We start from the raw sequence: 21,611 nt of genomic DNA, 5'->3' as shown, positions 1-21,611 counted from the left end.
AACAAGAGCGAACCTACATCTCAAAAAAAGGGAGAAAAACAAGGAAATTTAACTAGGGATAGATTATACTAAAATGTGGTTTAAGAAGACAGTAAATTCTTTAACAGATAAGTAAAAGTTGCAGGTGTGTTTGACTGCATACTCTGTGTGAACTATGAGTAATGAGAATAAAAAACAATCACGTACCAGATCTAGTATGTACAGAGTAGTCCCACACACAGACTGTGGACTGGGACTGTCTGAGAAAGTATTCAATATCTGTTCTAGGTATATGACTGAGGGCAGTTTCCTCATTTGTGAAATGGGGACAATAACTGTGCCTACTTCATAGGGTGGTTGTGAGGATTAAATGAGATGATGCTTGTAAAGCACTTAGCCTTAGCCTAGGATCTGGCACAAAATAATCATTTAATACCCATTTGTTATTATTATATTCCATTTTGATCCAGCTGGTATAGGTGCTAACCATACTACAGATGAATAATTGCTAAACCTGGCTGCTTATCAGAATCACTTGAGATTTTTAAAATAAAGATTCATGGGCCATCCCCAGATTACTGAATCAGACTGGAAGAATATGTATTTTTTAAAGCTCCCCATGTGGCTGGGCATGGTGACTCAACGCCAATAATCCCAGCACTTTGTGAGGCCAAAGTGGATGGATCACCTGAGGTCAGCAGTTTGAAACCTGCCTGGCCAACATGGTGAAAGCCCATCTTTACTAAAAATACAAAAATTACCCAGGCATGGTTGCAGGCGCCTGTAATCCCAGTTGCTTGGGAGGCTGAGGCAGGAGAATCACTTGAACCTGGGAGGCAGAGTTTGCAGTGAGCCGAGATTGTGCCATTGCACTCCAGCTGGGTGACAAGAGCAAAACTCTGTCTCAAAAAGAAAAAAAAAAAAGTTCCCCAGGTGATTCTGAGCATCAGCCAGGTTTGGCAGTTATGTTACAGAAGATAGAATTGTCTTTAGAAATCATCTGAGTATGAGATATAATCAAGAAAAATATTTCTTGTGTGGAGAAACAGGAGTCAGGAATGACATCTGTAAAAAGCCAATTGTATAGAACCTTTGGAATAAATGCTCATAGTTGTGCTGATTGCCCAAGAACAGACTGTAATGAAAGGGAAGCAGACGCACCTGAGCTACTTTCAAGGTCCCAAAATGGAAAGTGAAGCTGAATAACTGAGCTGGTAAGAGCTGCCAGAATTAATTTAGAGAAGCCACATAGGTTGGGCAAACATGAAAAGAACTTCAGAAGAGAGCTGGCAGAAAAATAAAGATGAAGTTTTAGATGTTGCAGGAAGAAAGATTAAGGGAAAATAAATGAAGTACCTGGGGGTGAACAAGAAGTGCCATAGGGAAATATCAGGAAAAAAATTTTTTTTTTTTTTGAGTCGGAGTTTCACTCTTGTTACCCAGGCTAGAGTGCAATGGCACAATCTCGGCTCACCACAACCTCCGCCTCCTGGGTTCAGGCAATTCTCCTGCCTCAGCCTCCTGAGTAGCTGGGATTATAGGCACGCGCCACCATGCCCAGCTAATTTTTTGTATTTTTAGTAGAGACGGGGTTTCACCATGTTGACCAGGATGGTCTCGATCTCTTGACCTCGTGATCCACCCACCTCGGCCTTCCAAAGTGCTGGGATTACAGGCGTGAGCCACCACAGCCGGGAGGTAAAAATAATTCTTACTGAGAAAAACAAATAAAGAACCTAAAACTTAGGGGAGAGAAGAGGTCTCAGGAAGGACAGTAAACACATTTTAAGAACAGGGAAAAGGCCAAACAGAGCAGGGATAATTGGCCTATTATAGATGAACTCAAAATCCCAGAGATCAAGAATTACAGAAAGAGAGGGATAAGGTAAAGCCTAAAGGCAATGATGATGATAATAAGGGGAAATAAATGAAGGCACTCAAAACAAAAACAAAAAACAAAAAACCTTGAGGAATAATCAAAATTATGCAAATATGGATAAAGTATAACTTAGGAGAGTGTGTAGTACAAAGACTATGGGACATAAAAGTCTAGGGGGTCTTTAAGCAAACATTTATTCAGTGTTTATGGGTGTCAGGAAGTTATGTGCTGTTACCTGTCTGGAATATACTTAGAAAAAAAGTCAAAGTATTCTGGAAGCATTACCAGTTCAACAGAGAGTAGATGTGGCAAAATGAAGGTAATCTTTTTTTCTAATCATGTGTTTGTAAGAATTCTAATTAATTTCTCAACAGCCAGGACATTTTGGCAGTCATTTGGAAGATAACCAAATTCCTAATGACCACAAGGAAATTAAAACTGTGAGGAGAGAGCTGGGTGTGGTGGCCTGAGCCTGTTATCACAGGCTATTACTATTACTTGAACTGTTACTGAGTTCAAGTCCAGCCTTGAACAATACAGTAAGAATCCCTCTCTAAAAAACCCAAAAAAACAATGAACTATGTAGAGGAAAGAATACCTAGAAGGGAAGTTAAGCTTTCTTTTGAAGGTGAAGGGCTGGTGGTGGAAATATTAAATGAATATTTCCCTTCAGAGGGAGGGTTAAAGCCAAACGAATTAAAGAGCTGGCCAGGCGTGGTAGCTCACGCCTGTAATCTCAGCACTTTGGTAGGCCAAGGTGGGCAAATTACAAGGAGTTCAAGACCAGCCTGACCAACATGGTGAAACCCCATCTCTACTAAAAATACAAAAAATTATCTAGGCATAGTGGCAGGTGCCTGTAATCCCAGCTGTTCATTTGGGAGGCTGAGGCAGGAGAATTGCTTGAACCCAGGAGGCGGAGGTTGCAGTGAGCCACTGCACTCCAGCACCAGAGCCCCAAGCAACAGAATAAGACTCTGTCTCAAAAAAAAAAAAAAAAAAAAAAAAAGCTAAAAGACCAGATTGGGCAACATGCCAAACCCTGTCTTTACCAAGAATACAAAACATTAGCCAGAAGTGGTGGTATACGCCTGTGTTCCCAGCTATTCGGGAGGCTAAGGTGGGAGGCGTGCTTGAGCTTGGGAGGCAGAGGTTACAATGAACTGAGATTGTGCTACGGCACCCCACCCTGGGTGACAGAGTGACCCAGGTTGAATATATCTATTGGTTGAATATACGTATATTCAACTATAGATTGAATTTCCCCACCTCCATTAAAAATTTAAAAGTATAAGAATATAAAAGAGACAGTTTAGGGAAGCTGAAGCCACTCACAGCCTAGTGTTTAAGAAGAGCGAGGCTGTGCTCACCTCTGTAGTCCCAGCATTTTGGGAAGCTGAGGTGAATGGATCGCAAGGTCAGGAGTTCTAGACCAGCCTGGCTAAGAAGGTGAAACCCTATCTCTATTAAAAATGGAAAACTTAGCCGGGCATGGTGGTGGGCACTTGTAATCCTAGTTACTCTGGAGGCTGAGGCAGGATAATCGCTTGAACCCGGGAGGCGGGAGGTTGCAGTGAGCCAAGATTGTGTCACTGTACTCTAGCCTGTGTGACAGAGTAAGACTCTGCCTCAAAAAAAGAAAAGAAAAGAAAAGCATACCTCTAGCAATTTCAGAACCATATTTAAAATGGAGTGTAGAGAAACTGGCATAGCATCATAAAAATTGATTTAAAAAAGTAAGACCCCCATTCCTACAAAAGATAAAAAAAATTAGCTGAGCGTGGTAGCACATGCCTGTGGTCCCAGTTACTTGGGAGGCTGAGGTGGGAGGATCTCTGGGCCCGAGAGATCAAGGTTGCAGTGAGCTGTGATCATGCTACTACACTCTAGCCTGGGCAATCAGGCAAGACCCTGTCTCAAAAAAAAATATTTTTAATTAAAAAACAAAGTGTTGAAAATGAATACGAAGGATGATGATGTTCTTTGGAAGGACAACAAACACAAAACCAAAAAGAGATTGGATTCTGCAAATGAAGGAAATAGGAAAGAAAGTAAAACACAGGCTAATTGGAAGTTATTAAGGAGCAGTTTTAAGTGAGCAAACTAATCAAATATTGTAGTTGTTGGTGTCAGGTTTTTTTTGCTGCCCCTGTAGCTTTCCCTCAGTGATCTCATTCTAGGGACCTGGATTGCTATTTGAATGTGAATGGCTCTCAAGCCGTCACTCAAGCTCAAGACCCTTATGTCCAACTGCCGCCTGAAGTTCTCTTCTTGGATATGTCACAGATGCCTCAAAATCAATAGGTCCAAATCTGAAAATAATCATTTTTCCACTTCTCTCCTCCACCCCAAGTCTCTTTCTCTTCCTGTGTTTCCCTATTACAGAAAATTAGGTTCTTACTCAGCTAGTCACCCTGATTAGAAATCTAAACATCATATTTGATATTTCTTCATTTACTCCTGTATCTAATCAATCCATAAAACTATGTGTCTTATCTCACATGTATTTACCTCCCTTTTCTGATTCTATTAGTTTAGACCAGAAGGTGATAGACCTTTTTCTGTAAAAGTCTAGATTGTAAATACTTTAGGCTTTGCAGGATAGTCTCTGCCACAACTACTATAGCTCAAAAGCAGCCATACACCATATGTAAACAAGTTAGTGTGGCGGTTTTTCTATAAAACTTTATTTGTAGACACTGAAAATTGAATTTCATTTAATTAATGTAACATAAAATCTTCTTTTGATTTTTCTTTTCCCCCAGGTATTTTTTAAAAAATGTAACAGTCATCCTTAGCTTCCTTCCCTACAAAAACAGGCTCACAGACCCACCCCTCGCTTAGACCAACATTCTTACCTGTAATGTGATAGTAGTACTTGGTCTCTCTTTCTCTCATCTTGCCCCCTCTGGGCTATTCTTCATGTTGCAGCCAGATTGACTTTTTAAAATTGCAAATTGGATTTCACTACCTTGCTTAAAAGAACTTTAAAGATTGAGTATAGTTTACAGGGTGAATCCATATTTCTTAGAAGATCCTTCTTAATTGTGAACAGTGCTTACCATTCTAGCCATATTCCTTACCAATTCTCTCTGTTATAGCTACTAGGAATTATTTATAGTTCCTAGAAAGTTAGGTGTTTTTCATAGGTAAGTTTTGACACGTGCCTTGAATGTCTTTCTTCCTCATCTTCTCCCTATTTATACCTGGCTAAACGCTACTCTTCCTGCAGGACTCACTTCAGTCATCATCATCATCAGCTCCAGAAGCCTTCTCTCACCCTATGAGCTGTATTAAATGCTTCTACTAAGTTTTCCCATCATGTCCATAGAACCAAATGATAGCATTTATTTTACTGTATTATGATTGTCTGTTTACTTGAATAAACTCCTTGAGTACATAGTGTTTGTCCATTGTTTTATCCTCAGTTTCTGTTTTCTTTTTTTGAGATGGGGTCTTGCCCTGTTGTCCATAGTGAAGTGCAGTGGCTTGATGATGGCTCATTGCAGCCCTGATCTCTGGGCTCAAGTGATCCTCCAACCTCAGCCTCCCAAGTAGCTGGGACTATAGGCACATGCCACCACACTTGGCTAATTTATTATTTTTTATTTTTAGTAGAGATAAGATCTCATTGTGTTGCTAGGCTGGTCTTAATTCCTGAGTTTAAATGATCATGATCCTCCTGCCTCAGCCTCAAAAATGCTGGGATTATAGGCATGAGCCATCACGCCTGGCCTCCCAGTTTCCTCTATGATACCCCATAGTACTGTCAGCATTTTAATGTGTGTATGGATTTTTTTTTTCTTTTTTTTTTTTGAGACAGGGTCTCTCTCTGTCACCTAGGGTAGGAGTGCAGTGGTGCAGTCACAGCTCACTGCAGCCTCAACCTTTTTGGGCTCAATCAGTCCTCCCACCTCAGCCTCTCAAGTAGCTGGGACCATAGGCATGCACCACTATGCCCAGTTAAGTTTTTGTATTTTTTGTAGAGCAGGGGTTTTGCCATGTTGCCCAGGCTACTGTCAAACTCCTGGACTCAAGTGATCCTCCAGCCTTAGCCTCCCAAAGTGTTGGGATTATAGGCATGAGCTGCTGCACCTGGCCATTTTATTTTTTTTTGCATTTTAAAAATTGACGTATAATTCGTGTACCATAAAATTTATCCTGTTAAAGTGTACAATTTAGTAGGTTTTAGTGTATCTAAAGTGTTTCACAACCATCACCATGGTCTAATTCCAGAATGTTTTCATCACCCCTAAAAGAAACCATTTGCCTTCACTCCTCATTCCTTCTTGTCCCCAGCCCCTGCCAGCCACTAATCTCCTTTCTGTACATTTCATATAAATGGAATCCCATAATATTTGAACTTTCATGACTGTCTCTTTTCATTTGGCATATATAATGTTTTCTAAGTTCATTCATATTGTATCATGTACTAGTACTTCATTCATTTTTTATTACTGAACATCAACATTATATTTCATTATATTTATATTTATATATTAAAGTGTATTAAATTTATATAAATTTTTATAAATGTAAATTCATATATATGTAAAATATGTGTGTATACATACACACACACATATATATATGTATATATTTTTTTTTTTAAGATAGGGTCTTGCTCTGCCTTCCAGGCTGGAGTACAGTGGTGCAGTCCTAGCTCACTGCAGCCTCAAACTCCTGTGCTCAAGTGATCCTCCTACCTCAGTCACCTGAGTAGCTGACTACAAGCATGTTCCACCATGCCTGACTAATTTCATTTTTTATTTTCTTTAGTTATTGTAGGTCTCATTATGTTGGCCAGGCTGGTCTTGAACTCCTGGCCTCAAGTGATCCTCTTGCTTTGGTCTTCCAAAGAAGTGGGATTCTAGGCATAAACCACTGTGTCTGACCTAGCTTTATATTTTAAACTTCATTCTTCAAAGCCCTCAGGACTCTAGGGGAAAATAAAAAGGGACCCCTTTTACTCCTTCTGCTTCAGCTAGAGCGATTCTATTTTCATCTATTGTTTATGAACAAACTTTCATTTTAAATTTGAAAGTCATGGGCTTTCAGCTTGAAGAATACACTCTACCTGGGACTGAAAGATACTCATGGTCTTTTTACTCTGTCTTTCTTTCCAACTCTTCTTTTCATATGCTTCAGTCAAACAGTATGTTGCTGAGTTTTTCAGGTATACCTCATGCTTTCTTGCCACTGTACCTTTTCTTATATCATGTCCTCTATCTGAAATGCTCCTTTCCCATCTGTTTAAATTTTTACCTAGCTTTTAATGCCTAATTCAGATATAATTCATTCCATGAAGTTTTACCTGATCTCTGGATTCTTATAGAAATTATACTGCTTTAGATGGTACCATGTCTAATTTCCTTGAGACTGTGCTCATGTTTTCTTAGTAGTTTTATACTTTCCCATCCAGTGGCTTGACATAGGATGGTGGGGGAATGCGGGTTGGGGGTAACTATAATGGATTGTATGGGCCACGCGTGGTGGCTCATTCGTGTAATCCCAGCACTTTAGGAGACCAAGGCGGGAGGATTGGTTGAACCCGGGAGTTCAAGAGCAGCCTGGGCAACATAGCAAGACCTCATCTCTACTAAAAAAAAAAAGATATTAAACTTTTTTTAAAAAAAAGATATTAAAATTTTTTTACAGGCATCATGGCAAACGCCTGTATTCCCAGCTATTCAGGAGGCTGAGATGGGAGGATCGCTTGAGCTGGGCAGATGGAGACTGCAGCAAGCTGTTGTGCCACTGCACTCCAGCCTGGGCTACAGAGTGAGACCATGTCTCAAAAAAAGAAAAAAGAATAAGAAAAAAAAAAAAGGCTAGACCGGACGTGGTGGCTCACGCCTGTAATCCAAGCACTTTGGAGGCCAAGGCGGGCGGATCACCTGAGGTGGGGAGTTCAAGACCAGCCTGACCAATATGGTGAAACCCTGTCTTTATATATAAAAAAATAAATAAATAAAAATTAAAAAAAAAACAAAGGATAGCATGAGGGAGATCTTTGTGATGATAAAATTGTTCTGCATCTTGATTGATGCCACAATCAACCTAGATTTATACAAATCTATACATATGATAAAATGAGATAGAACTATACATACGTATTGTACCAATGTCAATTTCCTGGTTTTGATGTTGTGCTGTAGTTACATAAGATGTACCCGTTGTGAGAAATTGTGTGAATTGTGTGAAGGTTACCTGGGACTTCTCTGTGCTGTCTTTGCAATTTCCTGTGAATCTGTAATTAATTTTAGAATAAAAAGTTTAGGTTGGCCATGGTGGTTCATGCATGTAATCCCAGCACTTTGTGAGGCTAGCAGGTGAATCACTTGAGCACAAGAGTTCAAGACCAGCCTGGGCAATATAGCAAGACGCTGTCTCTACAAAAAAATATATTTTTAAAAATTAGCTAGGTGCTGTGGTACATACTTGTAGTCCCAGCTACTCGAGAGCCTGAGATAGGAGGATAGACTTAGACCCTGGAGGTCAAGGCTGCAGTGAGCCGTGATTGCAACACTGCACCTCAGCCTGGGTGACAAAGCAAGACTCTGAAAAAAAAAAAAAAAAGTTTAAAAATACATTCTTTAGGCCGGGTGTGGTGGCTCATACATGTAATCCCAGGACTTTGGGAGGCTGAGGCAGGCAGATCACTTGAGATCAGGAGTTCGAGACCAGCCTGGCCAATATGGCAAGACCCCATCTCTACTAAAAATACAAAAATTAGCTGGATATGGTGGTACACACCTGTAGTCCCAGCTACTTGGGTGGCTGAGGCAGGAGAATACCTTGAACCCAGGAGGCAGAGGTTGCAGTGAGCTGAGATCATGCCACTGCACTGCAGCCTGGGCGACAGAACGAGACTCCGTATCAAAAAAAATCATTTTTCCCACCGGGTGCGATGGTTCACAGCTGTAATCCCAGCACGTTGGGAGGCAGAAGCAGGCGGATCACCTGAGGTCAAGAGTTCAAGACTGGCCTGGCCAATGGTGAAACCCCATCTCTACTAAAAATACAAAAATTAACTGGGTTTGGTGGTGGGTGCCTGTAATCCCAGCTACTCGGGAGGCTGAGGCAGGAGAATCAATTGAACCTGGGAGGCAGAGGTTGCGGTGCACCGAGATTTCACCACTGCACTCCAGCCCGGGCGACAGAGCAAGATTCCATTAAAAAAAAATTTCATTTTTCCATGGTGCTACTTCTGATTAATATGAATCTGCCTATGCTCTTCAAAGTAAAGATACCTTGGGATAGACAAGAACCTATTTGTAGTGATATTTTAATGACATTTTACAATTAGAACAAACTTGCCTAAAGCAATAACTGAGACAGAGTGGTTCCCTGTGTACAAGGTCCTGGCTTATCCAAGGTTTTAAAGTTGACTGGTAAGCCTTTAATTTGAGTCAGGTTTTGGTATACTTTTAAGTTGTTAGTATTCTTATGTACTGGCTCCTAGATGACAGTGACCATAGCTCTGAGTTTTGGAAGAAAAAAAAATTATGTGATGTTTAGTTCAAATTTTAAAACTTTTAAAGTTGTTAAATTGTTTATCCATTGAAAAGAATATTCTTGTGCAAATTTAAAGTAAGCATTACAAGATCAGAATTTACTGCTGATTCTATTTTGGAAGAGGTAGAGTATAAATAAATAGAGTTTTTCATTTGCATTTATGATCAAGCACAAAATGAATATGAGCAAAAAAAATGAGTAAAGTACATATGTTTTAGTAAAATGAAAACAATTTTTTTCAGGTTAAACTACAGAACAACGTATCGTACCAGATGGCAGACATACATCATTTAAAGGGTAAGAAACTTAATTACAGATTAAAGATAACAAAGATCACTAAATGCCTAAAATTCTGAAGAATTAAGAAATAGTAAATAGCCTAATGAAATAAAATTTTCTGAACAAAGCTCCTCTGATGGTAAAACATTTATCCTTTTGCCTTAAGATATGAATTATTGAATGTTCCTTTATATATGATAAATCCAAGTTAAAATTTGAAATCTGTATCTTAACCTTGTGCTATAGACAGGGTTATGTAATGAAATGCTCTTAAGAGAATACTCAAAGAAAATTGAATTATAGCTTCAGATGCCATGAAATTTCTAGGGAAAAGGTGAGAAGTGTTCCCTCTGTACTGTGTCCAAACTGCTAAATTAATTTATTCAGGTCTAGGGATGGTTTGGATAGAGCCTCCAAGCTTAATGTTTTAGATGCCCTGGGAACAGAAAGAAACGTGGAAGATAGATTAAATATATAATAAATAAATAAATAATGTAAAAATACACACACATATTTTTGCTTGGACAAAGTGATAAAGGATACTATAGCTTTTATGGAAAAATTAAAAAGCCCTACAGTCTGCCTATGTTACTTCACTCCATCGCTGCTGGCCTTTGAATTTTGGGATCTAAGGATCCAATCCTCTTCTTCACACCCTTTGGTTATAATACCGTATTTTAAAACTCTGCGTGCATCATCTCTAGGTTTATGTATGTGGGTAGTACATGCTCTCTAGCTTCATAAATATCCTTTATTATCCTTTTGAGCCTCTTTAGATATACTTAGATAATCTATTTTTATTGTCCTCTTGAAGTAGCCAACCTTAGCTGGCTTTGTCATGTAGTAAAAATTTCCCCCTTAACATTTCCTAATGTACGATCATTAGGAAGTGTTATTTGTGTGTTGTAACCCTAAAATAAGTTGTTGATTTCCAATTATCTGTGATTTGTAACAGCTTTGATTTTCTGTTAGAAATGCTTTCTGGGTGGTCACACTGGTTTTTGTTGAATCTGTGTCCGTGTTCTACTCTTCTTGACTTACCAAAATATATTAGGATGACACAGAAGATGCCACAGTGTCAGTGCTGCTTCCAACTTGCAATTTTTACAAATGCTTCCACTTGTCATCAAAGTATACTTCTTATTAAATATTAAGAAATACTATTAGGGCTTATTAAAGGAATAACTTAATGCTTATTAACTGCTTATTAAATAGATCAGTTGAATAAGAAGTCCTGGCCAGAAGGGGTGGCTCATGCCTATAATCCCAGCACTTTGGGAGGCCGAGACGGGTGGATCACCTGAAATTGGGAGTTTGAGACCAGCCTGACCAACATTGAGAAACCCAGTTTCTGCTAAAAATACAAAATTAACCGTGTGTGGTGGCGCATGCCTGTAATCCCAGCTACTCGGGAGGCTGAGGCAGGAGAATCACTTGAATCTGGGAGGTGGAGGTTGCAGTGAGCTAGGATTGTGCCATTGCATACCCGGGCAACAAGAGAGACACTCTTTAAAAAAAAAAAAAAAAAAAAAAGGACCTGTGGTGTGGCTTCTGTTAGTATATATCAACAAAAATGACAACCTGTGTTACTGATTAAAAATCTTTATCGTACCGTATGTATTGAGGTAGATCTTTAGATATTTTGAAATTGTATATGATGATACTCTTCGGCAGAGAAAAAAATCTTGATTTGTATGTATAGCTGAACAAGTTTTGGTTTTGAAGCTTGGACTCTTAAAATTGAATTTCCGTAATGTGACTTTTGCAACTTTGGAATGATTTCTACTGAAACAAACTTCTTGACAATTTGCCTTTCATAGGCAAGTTTTCTTTGAAATTAATATCTGATATAGTAGAATTAATAGACACTAAGACACTTGAGATGGTTTATATTTTCTTGGAAATAAAGTTGGTTTTTCTAACCCTCGAGATAATAAATTGACATATCAGATTTATTTTGATTCGTTTACCTTGTTTTTATGCCTGTTACTAAAAGAAAATTCAAAGTCAAAGTTTTCTAGAAGTGATTTTTTTTTTTTCAAAAGCTGGTCCCAGGCAACCCATTTCTTACCTATCCCTAATCTTTTGAAGTTAAATTAAGCCATGTCATTCTATAACATAACTGGTGTTGCTTTCAGAAATGGAGCATACTGTATAATTAACCTGACTTGTATTAACTAACTCTAAGAGTTCTGCTATGGTGACCTGGAACAGTCACACTAGACAGAATATCTCTGGGTTCCTATAAAGAATACACATGCCAATCAATCAAAAGTAAATTTTTTTTTTTTTTAACTTTTAAGTTCAGGGGTATATGTGCAGGATATGCAGGTTTGTTACATAGGTAAACGTGTAACATAGGGGTTCGTTATACAGATTATTTCATCACCAGGTATTAAGCCATTAGTTAGTTTTCCTGATTCTCTCTCTTGTTTTTCTTTCTGATCCGCTTAATTTTCCCCTTGTAGATCTGTGTTTTGACCCACTGGAAATCACCAATTACCTCTCTGCTTTATGATCTTTCTCTGTATTCAAACAGGAAAAAAATCTTATTTTACATGGACTAAAACTCACATATTAATGTTTTATTTTTCTTTGTCAATCGTATTTGAAGTCTGTCTTTAATTACAAAGGAAAATTTTATTTCCTAATAAATGAACTTCAGATATCGTCAATGGGAAGTTTTGTGGAGAGGCAGAGAAGCCATCTGAAATCTTAAAGTTATACTAAGCATCAGGTTCATTCTGAAGCTATTTCAGATATTTTACAGCATAGCCTGAATCAGAAGGGACTGTAATTTTTCTGTTCCCTTTTTCCTGAGGAGAATGAGTCCTAAAGATCACCAGTTAAAAATCTCTTCCTCATAGTTAAGTTTTGTTTTTTAATTGTAGTTTTTAGATTTAGCTTTCAGTTCTAAAACCTGTCCAGCCTGAGCACAGGTTTACTGAACTGGCTAGTTCAATCCCTGAGCTACAAGGCTTTTTACCACTGCTTCCTACTGTGATCTCATTGTCACTGTAGAATCAGCATTCATAGCTGGGGCCAGGGTTTCTGGTACCTCTGGCCTGCTATATCTTAGGAGATGGGGACAGGGATCAGGCAATAAGCTGAAAGGGTTGTTTATGGCTACCTGGCCACCACAGATTCATCCCTTTTATTTGAGATGGGGTAGGGTAAATCAACCATGTTTACATATTGAAGAATTAATATAAAAAGAGAAATTTGGCCGGGTACTATGGCTGACGCTTGAAATTCCAGCACTTTGGGAGGCCGAGGCAGGCGGATCACCTGAAGTCAGGAGTTCAAGACCAGCCTGGCCAACACAGTGAAACCTTTATCTCTACTAAAACTACAAAAATTAGCTGGGAGTGGTAGGAGGCGCCTGTAATCCCACCTACTTGGGAGGCTGAGGCAGGAGAATCGCTTGAACCTGGGAGGTGGAGGTTGCAGTGAGCTGAGATCACGCCATTGTACTCCAGCCTGGTTGACAGAGCTAGACTCTGTCCCCCCCCAAAAAAAAAAAAGTCAGGGTGTGGCTCATGCCTGTAATCCCAGGACTTTGGGAGGCCGAGGCAGGTGGATCACAATGTGAAGAGATTGAGACCATTCTGGCCAACATGGTGAAACCCTGTCTCTACTAAAAATGCAAAAATTAGGCCAGGCACAGTGACTCACGCCTGTAATCCCAGCACTTTGGGAGGCTGGGGCGGGCAGATCACAGATCAAGAGTTTGAGACCAGCCTGGCCAATATGGTGAAACCCTATCTCTACTAAAGATACAAAAATTAGCTGGGCATGGTGGCACACGCCTGTAGTCCCAGCTACTCAGGAGGCTTAGGCAGGAGAATTGCTTGAACCTCGGAAGCAGAGATTGCAGTGAGTCAAGATCACACCACTGTACTCCAGCCTGGGCAATAGAGTAAGACTCTGTCTCAAAAAGAAAAAAAAAAATTAGCGGCCGGGCACGGTGGCTCAAGCCTGTAATCCCAGCACTTTGGGAGGCTGAGACGGGTGGATTACGAGGTCAAGAGATCGAGACCAACCTGGTCAACATGGTGAAACCCCGTCTCTACTAAAAATACAAAAAATTAGCTGGGCATGGTGGTGCGTGCCTGTAATCCCAGCTACCCAGGAGGCTGAGGCAGGAGAATTGCCTGAACCCAGGAGGCGGAGGTTGCGGTGAGCCGAGATCGCGCCATTGCACTCCAGCCTGGGTAACATGAGTGAAACTCCGTCTCAAAAAAAAAAAAAAAAAAAAAAAAAAATTAGCTGGGCGTGGTGGTGCACACCTGTAGTCCCAGCTACTCGGGAAGCTGAGGCAGGAGAATTGCTTGAACCTGGGAGGTGGAGGTTGCAGTGAGCTGAGATTGAGCCACTGCATCCAGCCTGGCTACAGAGCGAGACCCCATCTCAGAAAAAAACAAAAATAAATTTAAAATGTGGCTTGAATATGCCAAGGTAATGATTAACTGCAAATATTTTTTTGTGAATCATTAATTTTTTTCATATGTATTATATTATACAATAGTTATGCATATTGTTAAAATTATGTGTCTCGTCAGATGTTTATGTGACTTAAATTTTTGTTCTTCATTATTGCCACAGTTATAATTCCACAATAACATTTAGAGAGTAACAAGAACAGAAAACAAAACACCTCATGTCCTCACTCATAAGTGTATACTGAACAGTGAGAACACATGGGCACAGGGAGGGGAACATCACACACTGGGGTCTGTCAGGGAGTTGGGGGCTAGGGGAGGGATAGCAGGAGGTTGGGGGGCTAGGGGAGAGAATAGCATTAAGAGAAATACCCAATGTAGATGACGGGCTGATGGATGCAGCAAACCACCATGGCATTGTATACCTATGTACACAACCTGCACGTTCTACACATGTACCCCAGAACTTAAAGTGTAATTTAAAACATTTTAGAAAGTATAGAAAAAAAATGTTCAAAATCCTACCGTCAAACACAATCACTGATAGCACTTTGATATATATACATATGTGTGTGTATATATATATATAGTGTATATATATATGTATGTATATATATAGTATGTATATGTGTGTGTGTGTGTGTGTGTGTGTGTGTGTATATATATATATATATATATATGTTTTTGATTTTTTTTGAGATAGAGTCTCCCTCTCTTGCCCAGGCTGAAGTGCAATGGCGCAATCTCTGCTCACTGCAACCTCCTCTTCCTGGGCTCAGGTGATTCTCCTGCCTCAGCCTTCTGAGTATCTGGGATTACAGGCACGCACCACAGTACCCATCTGTTTTTTGTATTTTTATTAGAGACGGGATTTCACCATGTTGCTCAGGCAGATCTTGAACTCCTGACAGGTGATTCACCCGTCTCAGCCTCCCAAAGTGCTGGGATTACAGACCTGAGCCACCGCGCCTGACCCGATATATTTTTATTCTAGTCTTTTTTTTGGCGTGGATGCAATTATGTGTTTACATCTGCTATTTAAAAACATCTGCTTTTTATTTTTTTAAATTTATACATACATACATACATATATGTGTGTGTGTGTGTGTGTGTGTGTGTGTGTGTGTGTGTGTGTTTTAGAAAAATCTCACTTTATTGCCCAAGCTGGAGTGCAGTGGCGTGATCTCGGCTCACTGCAACCTCTTTCTCCCGGATTCAAGTGATTCTTGTGCCTCAGTCTCCCAAGTAGCTGAGATTACAGGCATGTGCCATCACACCTGGCTAATTTTTGTATTTTTAGTAGAGATGGAGTTTTGTTTTGTTGGCCAGGCTGGTATCGAACTCCTGGCCTCATGTGATCCACCATCCTTGGCCTCTCAAAGTGCTGGGATTACAGGCGTGAGCCACCATGCCTGGCCAACATCTGTTTTTTTGTTTTGTTTTGGTTTTGGTTTTGGAGTGCAGTGGTGCAATCTCGGCTCACTGTAAACTCCTCCTCTTGGGTTCAAGTGATTACCCTGCCTCAGCCTCCCGAGTAGCTGGGATTATAGGCAGAGGCCACCATGCCCAGTTAATTTTTGTATTTTTCGTAGAGACACAGTTATACCATGTAGGCCAGATGGTCTCCAACTCCTGACCTCAGGTGATCTGCCTGCCTCTGCCCCCCCAGAGTGGTGAGATTACAGGCATGAGCCACCACACCCGGCCCCAACATCTGCTTTTTAAAAACAGCCGGGTATGGTGGCTCACGCCTGTAATCCCAGCACTTTGGGAAATTGAAGCAGAAGGATTGCTTGAGCTCAGGAGTTTGAGACCAGCCTGGGCAAAATAATAAGACCTCATCTCTATAAATACACATATATATCTATATCTCCCTTCCCACTCAGGAAAGTGGCTGTATATATAGTATATCTCCCAAGTATTTTTAGAGTAATACTAATTCTATAAGCCTTCTCTGAAAAGTGGATGTTATAGTATTGGTACGTTATGGCTAGATGTTATATTTTAATCTTAATAGTGTTGCTTATACAGTATAGACCCCTGTTTTTATTTATAAAAAATTATTTTAATACTACTTTTGCTTAACTGCTTAGGCTGTTAGCTGTTTTTAAAATCACCTAGCCAAGAAATTCTTTTTATTTATTTATTATTATTTATTATTATTATCATTTTATTTCTTCAAATGGAAGTTCAACTCCATCCAAGAAATTAACATTTACTCTTTTCCTCCTGCATTTCTTTTGTCTATAGGCTTAGATCATGAGGGAATGAAATGTAGAACATGTGTCGCTGGTGATGGATTAAACATTTACAAACAAGTGTTTGGCCAGGTTATAATTTACTATCCAGTTTGAAATTTCATGTTAATCATTTCCACTAAAAAATTTCATTCCGAGTCCAGAAATTATGAACTTTGAAAATATAATTTTGGGATATGTAGAGCTACCATCCGTAGCTGAACTAAAAATATATCTAAAGTGATTGGCACCTAAGTTGTTAGTCAAATGTGATTTAAAATGAGGAAAAAAACTTAAAATTTATACCCATAGTAAGCATATCTAAAAAGTTTGACTTTTTTTCCTACTTTAATAAAGCAGATAGGTTTGAAAAGATAGGTAGCTTTTTGCATTATCGCCACAATTTAGCATGTGTCTACATAAAGTGAAACAATGTATAATTTGAAGACTATTTCAGGTTGGTGTGAAAGCCACTTAAGCTATATTGTTTTAAAAATAAATGCTACTGGTTGGGCATGGTGGCTCATCCCTGTAATCCCAGCACTTTGGGAGGCCGAGGTGGCTGGATTGCTTGAGCCCACAAGTTCAAGACCAGGCTGGGCAACCTGTCTAAACCCTGTCTCTACTAAAAATACAAATATTGGCTCCAGCTACAGGCATTGTGCACCTGTAGTCCCAGCTACCTGGAAGGCTGAGGTGAGGGGATCACTTGAGTTCAGGAGGTGGAGATTGCAGTGAGCCAAGATTGCACCACTGCACTCCAACCTGAATGACAGAGCAAGACACTGTCTCAAATAAATAAATGAATAAATTTTATTGACCATGACTGTGTTACAAAAGGCTATTAAATATGGTATTAGTTACATAATTTAATTTCCTGGGAGTGTTAGTAAAGAAATTTAGAATTATGTGTAATTTAAAAGACATCCCAGAGCTTCTCAATAGGAAGCATTATAATGAGTGAACTTGATTCCTTTGGTTCTTACCTCGTGTGGATAGAGCAACTTGCTGAGCTTCGTCAGGAGTTTCTTCGACAAGAAGACCAACTTCAGGACTATAGGAAGAACAATACTTACCTTGTGAAGAGGTTAGAATACGAAAGGTAAGATGTTACATGCAACATATGTTTATGAATCTAAAATATTTTTCCAACTTTTAGACACAGTTCATTTCTTCCTCTCTGACTTTTGTTTTCCTTTTCTTCTCTTCTTTCATTTCCTTAGGTCTTTTTAATTTCTTTTCTGTTATCCTTCTATAGCTCTTTGAAATCCAGACTCTTTTATTTTGATAAATTAAGCAGCATGAAAATATCTCTTACAGGGCATGTTGAGTTTGTATATGTTGTAGAATTCATGTGAAACAGAAAATACAAGTTCTTGAGTTTTATCAAATTTGATGTGGCAAAGATAGAAGATTTGTGATTCTTTTTGATGGGCATCCAGAAGATGAAGCTAGCACTGGGAGATGTTCCCAGAAGAGCTGAGGGACTAAATTCTGGCTGTTCTTCCTGCTCCGTATGTCAGCCCTCTTGCTGATACCTCTACACTTGGTGATGAGGTTGGGAAACTTCTTAGGGGCCTTTCTCGCTATCACTCCTTAAAAATTTTATTATATTTTTAATCAATTTTATGGTAAAATATATTCTTTAGATCTATACACCAAAAATTAGAAGGATTTCCCATATTTTAAAGCATTTTTGTTCATTTCTGACTTCTTACATATGCAGAAGTAATATATTATTCTAGCATGTTAATGTACCAGAACTTCTTTAGTCTTTTCAATTGTGAGACCACAATAGGAGTTTTCCTTTTCTCACTTTAAGATTTTAGGTATGGTGGTTCACACCTATAATCCCAGCACTTCGGGAGGCTGAGATTGGAGAATCAGTTGAGCCCAGGAGTTAAAGACCAGCCTAAGCAACATAGTGAGACCTCTGTCTCTACAAAAAATTTTTAAAAATTAGCTGGGCATGGTGGCACATGCCTGCACTCTAGCTACTTAGGACGCTGAGGTGGGAGGATTGCTTGAGCCCAGGAGATTGAGGCTGCAGTGAGCCATGATGATGCCATACCACTCTAGCCTGGGGGACAGGGTGAGACCTTGTCTTAAAAAAAAAAAAAAAAAAAAAGACTATCACAGCTATAAAAATTTCCTTGCAAAAAATATTTCCCAAAACTAGCTGGGTGTGCTGGCACATACCTGTGGTCCCAGCTACTCGGGAGGCTGAGGTGGGAGGATCACTTGAGCCTGGGAGGTTGAGGCTGCAGTGTGCCATAATCATGCCTGCACTCCAGTCTGGGCAACAGAATAAAACATTGTCTCTAAATAAATAAATAAATAAATAAAGACTTCCCCTCCCCTTATGTTATTTCAGTAGCATATTTTCTCAAATGTAGAATTCCTCAGAAAGAATGCTTTACCGTTGCTTTTACAGCATAGATGAAAGATTGCTTTCTAAAATTATTATACTCATTTATAATGCAGATATTTCCCCATGACCCTAGAATTTGGTTTTAATTCTAATTTAATTTTGCTAGTATAGGAATAAGATACTACTATATATATATACACATATACTGGAAGTTGGTGAGTTGTTTTGGTTTTTCTTTTCTTTTTTTTTTTGAGACTGAGTCTGTCTCTGTCGCCTAGGCTGGAGTGCAGTGGCACGGTCTTAGCTCACTGCAACCTCTGCCTCCTGGGTTTAAGCAATTCTTATGCCTCAGCATCCTAAGTAGCTGGGACCACAGGCATGTGTCACCATGCCTGACCAATTCTTTTTGTATCTTTAGTAGAGACAGGGTTTTGTTGTGTTTGCTAGGCTGATCTCGAACTCCTGGCCTCCAGTGATCTGCCTGCCTTGGCCTCCCAAAGTGCTGGGATTATGGGCATGAGCCACTGTGCCCAGCCACATAAAGGAAGTTTATTTTGCATTTTATAATGGTGAGATTTAACATTTTTCTATATATTTGTTAACTGTTTCTTTTACATGATTGGTCTATGTGTATCCTTTGGCTACTTGGTCAGCAGAAAGTCACCATCTTTATCTGTTTTACTTCTATTCACTTTCTTTTGATGGCACCAGTCTATCTTTATTAGTTTCTTTTTTTTTTTTTTTTGAGACGGAGTTTCACTCTTGTTACCCAGGCTGGAGTGCAATGGCGCGATCTCGGCTCACCGCAACCTCCGCCTCCCGGGTTCAGACAATTCTCCTGCCTCAACCTCCTGAGTAGCTGGGATTACAGGCACGCGCCACCATGCCCAGCTAATTTTTTGTATTTTTAGTAGAGACGGGGTTTCACCGTGTTGACCAGGATGGTCTCGATCTCTTGACCTCGTGATCCACCTGCCTCGGCCTCCCAAAGTGCTGGGATTACAGGCGTGAGCCACCGCGCCCGGCCTTATCTTTATTAGTTCCTTTCATTTCTAGTATTCTATGGTTTAGTCTTTTATTACTGTGTTTAAAGTACTATTGGATGAATCATCTGCTACCACTCCTTATTAAATCTCATAATTCTAGCTTTCCTCATTTCTTACTATAAATTGGTCTCAGTTTTATCTTCTATAGTATTTTTCTCTTCCGTAATTGAAGTTGGTTTTGATAGTTTTTTTTTTTAACAGATGCAATTTATGGAAATAATAGGAAAATAACTGTTTTTATCTTTGTAATTTGTTTTCGCAATTAGCTTTATCAGTATTATCTGTCTCCTATAAGTTCAAGTGTTTTTAAAGGAGCTATTTGTATGCTCTTTGTTTTTTCCAACCCACTCTCCCTGCCGACTGAATGTTTTATCTTCCTTAATGTATGTGTCAACTTCTGGACAACTTTGAGAATCTAATTCAAGATAATGTAATCTAAAAGAATGACTTTGTAATTTAGTTTTCAGTGTGGCCAGCAGATCAAGGAATTGAGAGCACAGCATGAAGAAAATATTAAAAAGTTAGCAGACCAGTTTTTACAGGAACAAAAGGTAAATTTCTTAAGTGTTCTTAAATCCAGACATCTCTGTTATATGTCATGGTAATTTAGAAATCAAAATTGTAATTTGTCACAAAATATTATAAGTTTTCCAGCCAGCCTAATTCCAAAAGTGATTTATAATGGCTTTATTTCTGAGTATATTAAACAGTTGCAAAAAATGTAATCTTAATTCTTAAAACTGGCCAGGTGCAGTGGCTCACACCTGAATTTTCAGCACTTTGGAAGGCCAAGGCAGGCAGAGGTCAGGAGTTCAAGACCAGCCTGGTCAACATTGGGAAACCCCATCTCTACTAAAAATACAAAAAATAGCTGGGCCTGTGATATCTGTAATCTCAGCTACTCAAGAGGCTGAGGCAGAAGAACTGTTTGAGCCCAGGAAGCGGAGGTTGCAGTGAGCCAAGCTTGCACCACTGCACTTTAGGCTGGACAACAGAGTGAGACTCCGTCTCAAAAAAAAAAAAAAAAAAAAACTAAAACTAATTTTGAGCCAAAATATCTTTAAAAAAAAAAATGTTGTTAATATATTTCTCAGATTGTAAAGTGGGCAGCATTTTACTGAAAATCAACTGCTTCCTTTTTTATGCATTTGAGAAATAGAAAAATAATGGGATACTTTTTCCTTTATTATCAGTTTCTGTTATTCTGACACCCTGTCCTAAAACACAGACTTGAGACACTAGCCACTATAACCAACTTGATTCATACTTTTTTGGGGGGGGGGAGTAAATTCTTTTATTAATTTATTCATTTTGAATTAATAGGTATTATGAAGATTCTTTTAGCAACAGAAGAAATTGTCTGAAGATTACTAGTTATCAGGACATGGTTCACATTTTTTATACCCTGTAGTCTTACCTGACTAGGCATGATTTAAAGGAAAGAAAGACTTAAAAGTGAAAAGTATTTGTGTTGCTTTTTGGTAGCATCTCGACTAAAGGACTAGAAGTTAAGGATATCAGGTATTCATTCTTAGTGTTTTCACAATTTTGTAGTAGGATATAGAGGATGTCATTTCTTTCTCTATTGCATTTTTAAAATCTGCAAAGTGAAATAGCTGCTGCCTATCTGCAGTCTACTTTGAAGAGGTGTAAGGATGGATTGGTGGAAGAAAGCAAGCCCGAGTGAGCTACCATAGTAGAGGCATTGAGGGCAACCAAAAGGTATTATTGAGACACTGGAGGGTTAAAAGAAGATGTTAGAATACAAAAGGAAGGGGAAGAGAGGTTTGCTATTGCAATTGTGTCATTTATAAGCATAGTATATAAATAGTGGGATAAGTTTGCTCACTTCTATTCTCT

General features: G+C 39.2%; 1 protein-coding gene across 6 annotated transcripts in view; it reads left to right on the top strand.

Moving 5' to 3' along the window:
* GOLM2 (golgi membrane protein 2) overlaps nt 1–21,611 on the top strand; it is a 119,146-nt gene that overhangs the window by 28,354 nt on the left and 69,181 nt on the right. For all 6 annotated transcript variants that reach the window (XM_032297627.1, XM_032297630.1, XM_032297626.1 and 3 more), the window contains exons 2-4: nt 9,619–9,673; nt 17,334–17,436; nt 20,212–20,302. In XM_032297627.1, coding sequence (XP_032153518.1) covers nt 9,619–9,673; nt 17,334–17,436; nt 20,212–20,302 — 249 coding nt within the window. The remainder of the gene's footprint in view (nt 1–9,618; nt 9,674–17,333; nt 17,437–20,211; nt 20,303–21,611) is intronic.

Source organism: Sapajus apella, unplaced genomic scaffold (assembly GCF_009761245.1).
Source record: "Sapajus apella isolate SASKATOON/1434 unplaced genomic scaffold, GSC_monkey_1.0 scaffold37, whole genome shotgun sequence".
NCBI classification, from domain to species: Eukaryota; Metazoa; Chordata; class Mammalia; order Primates; family Cebidae; genus Sapajus; species Sapajus apella.
The sequence above is the reverse complement of the archived record's forward strand: the minus strand, read 5'-3'. Positions and strand labels throughout refer to the sequence as shown.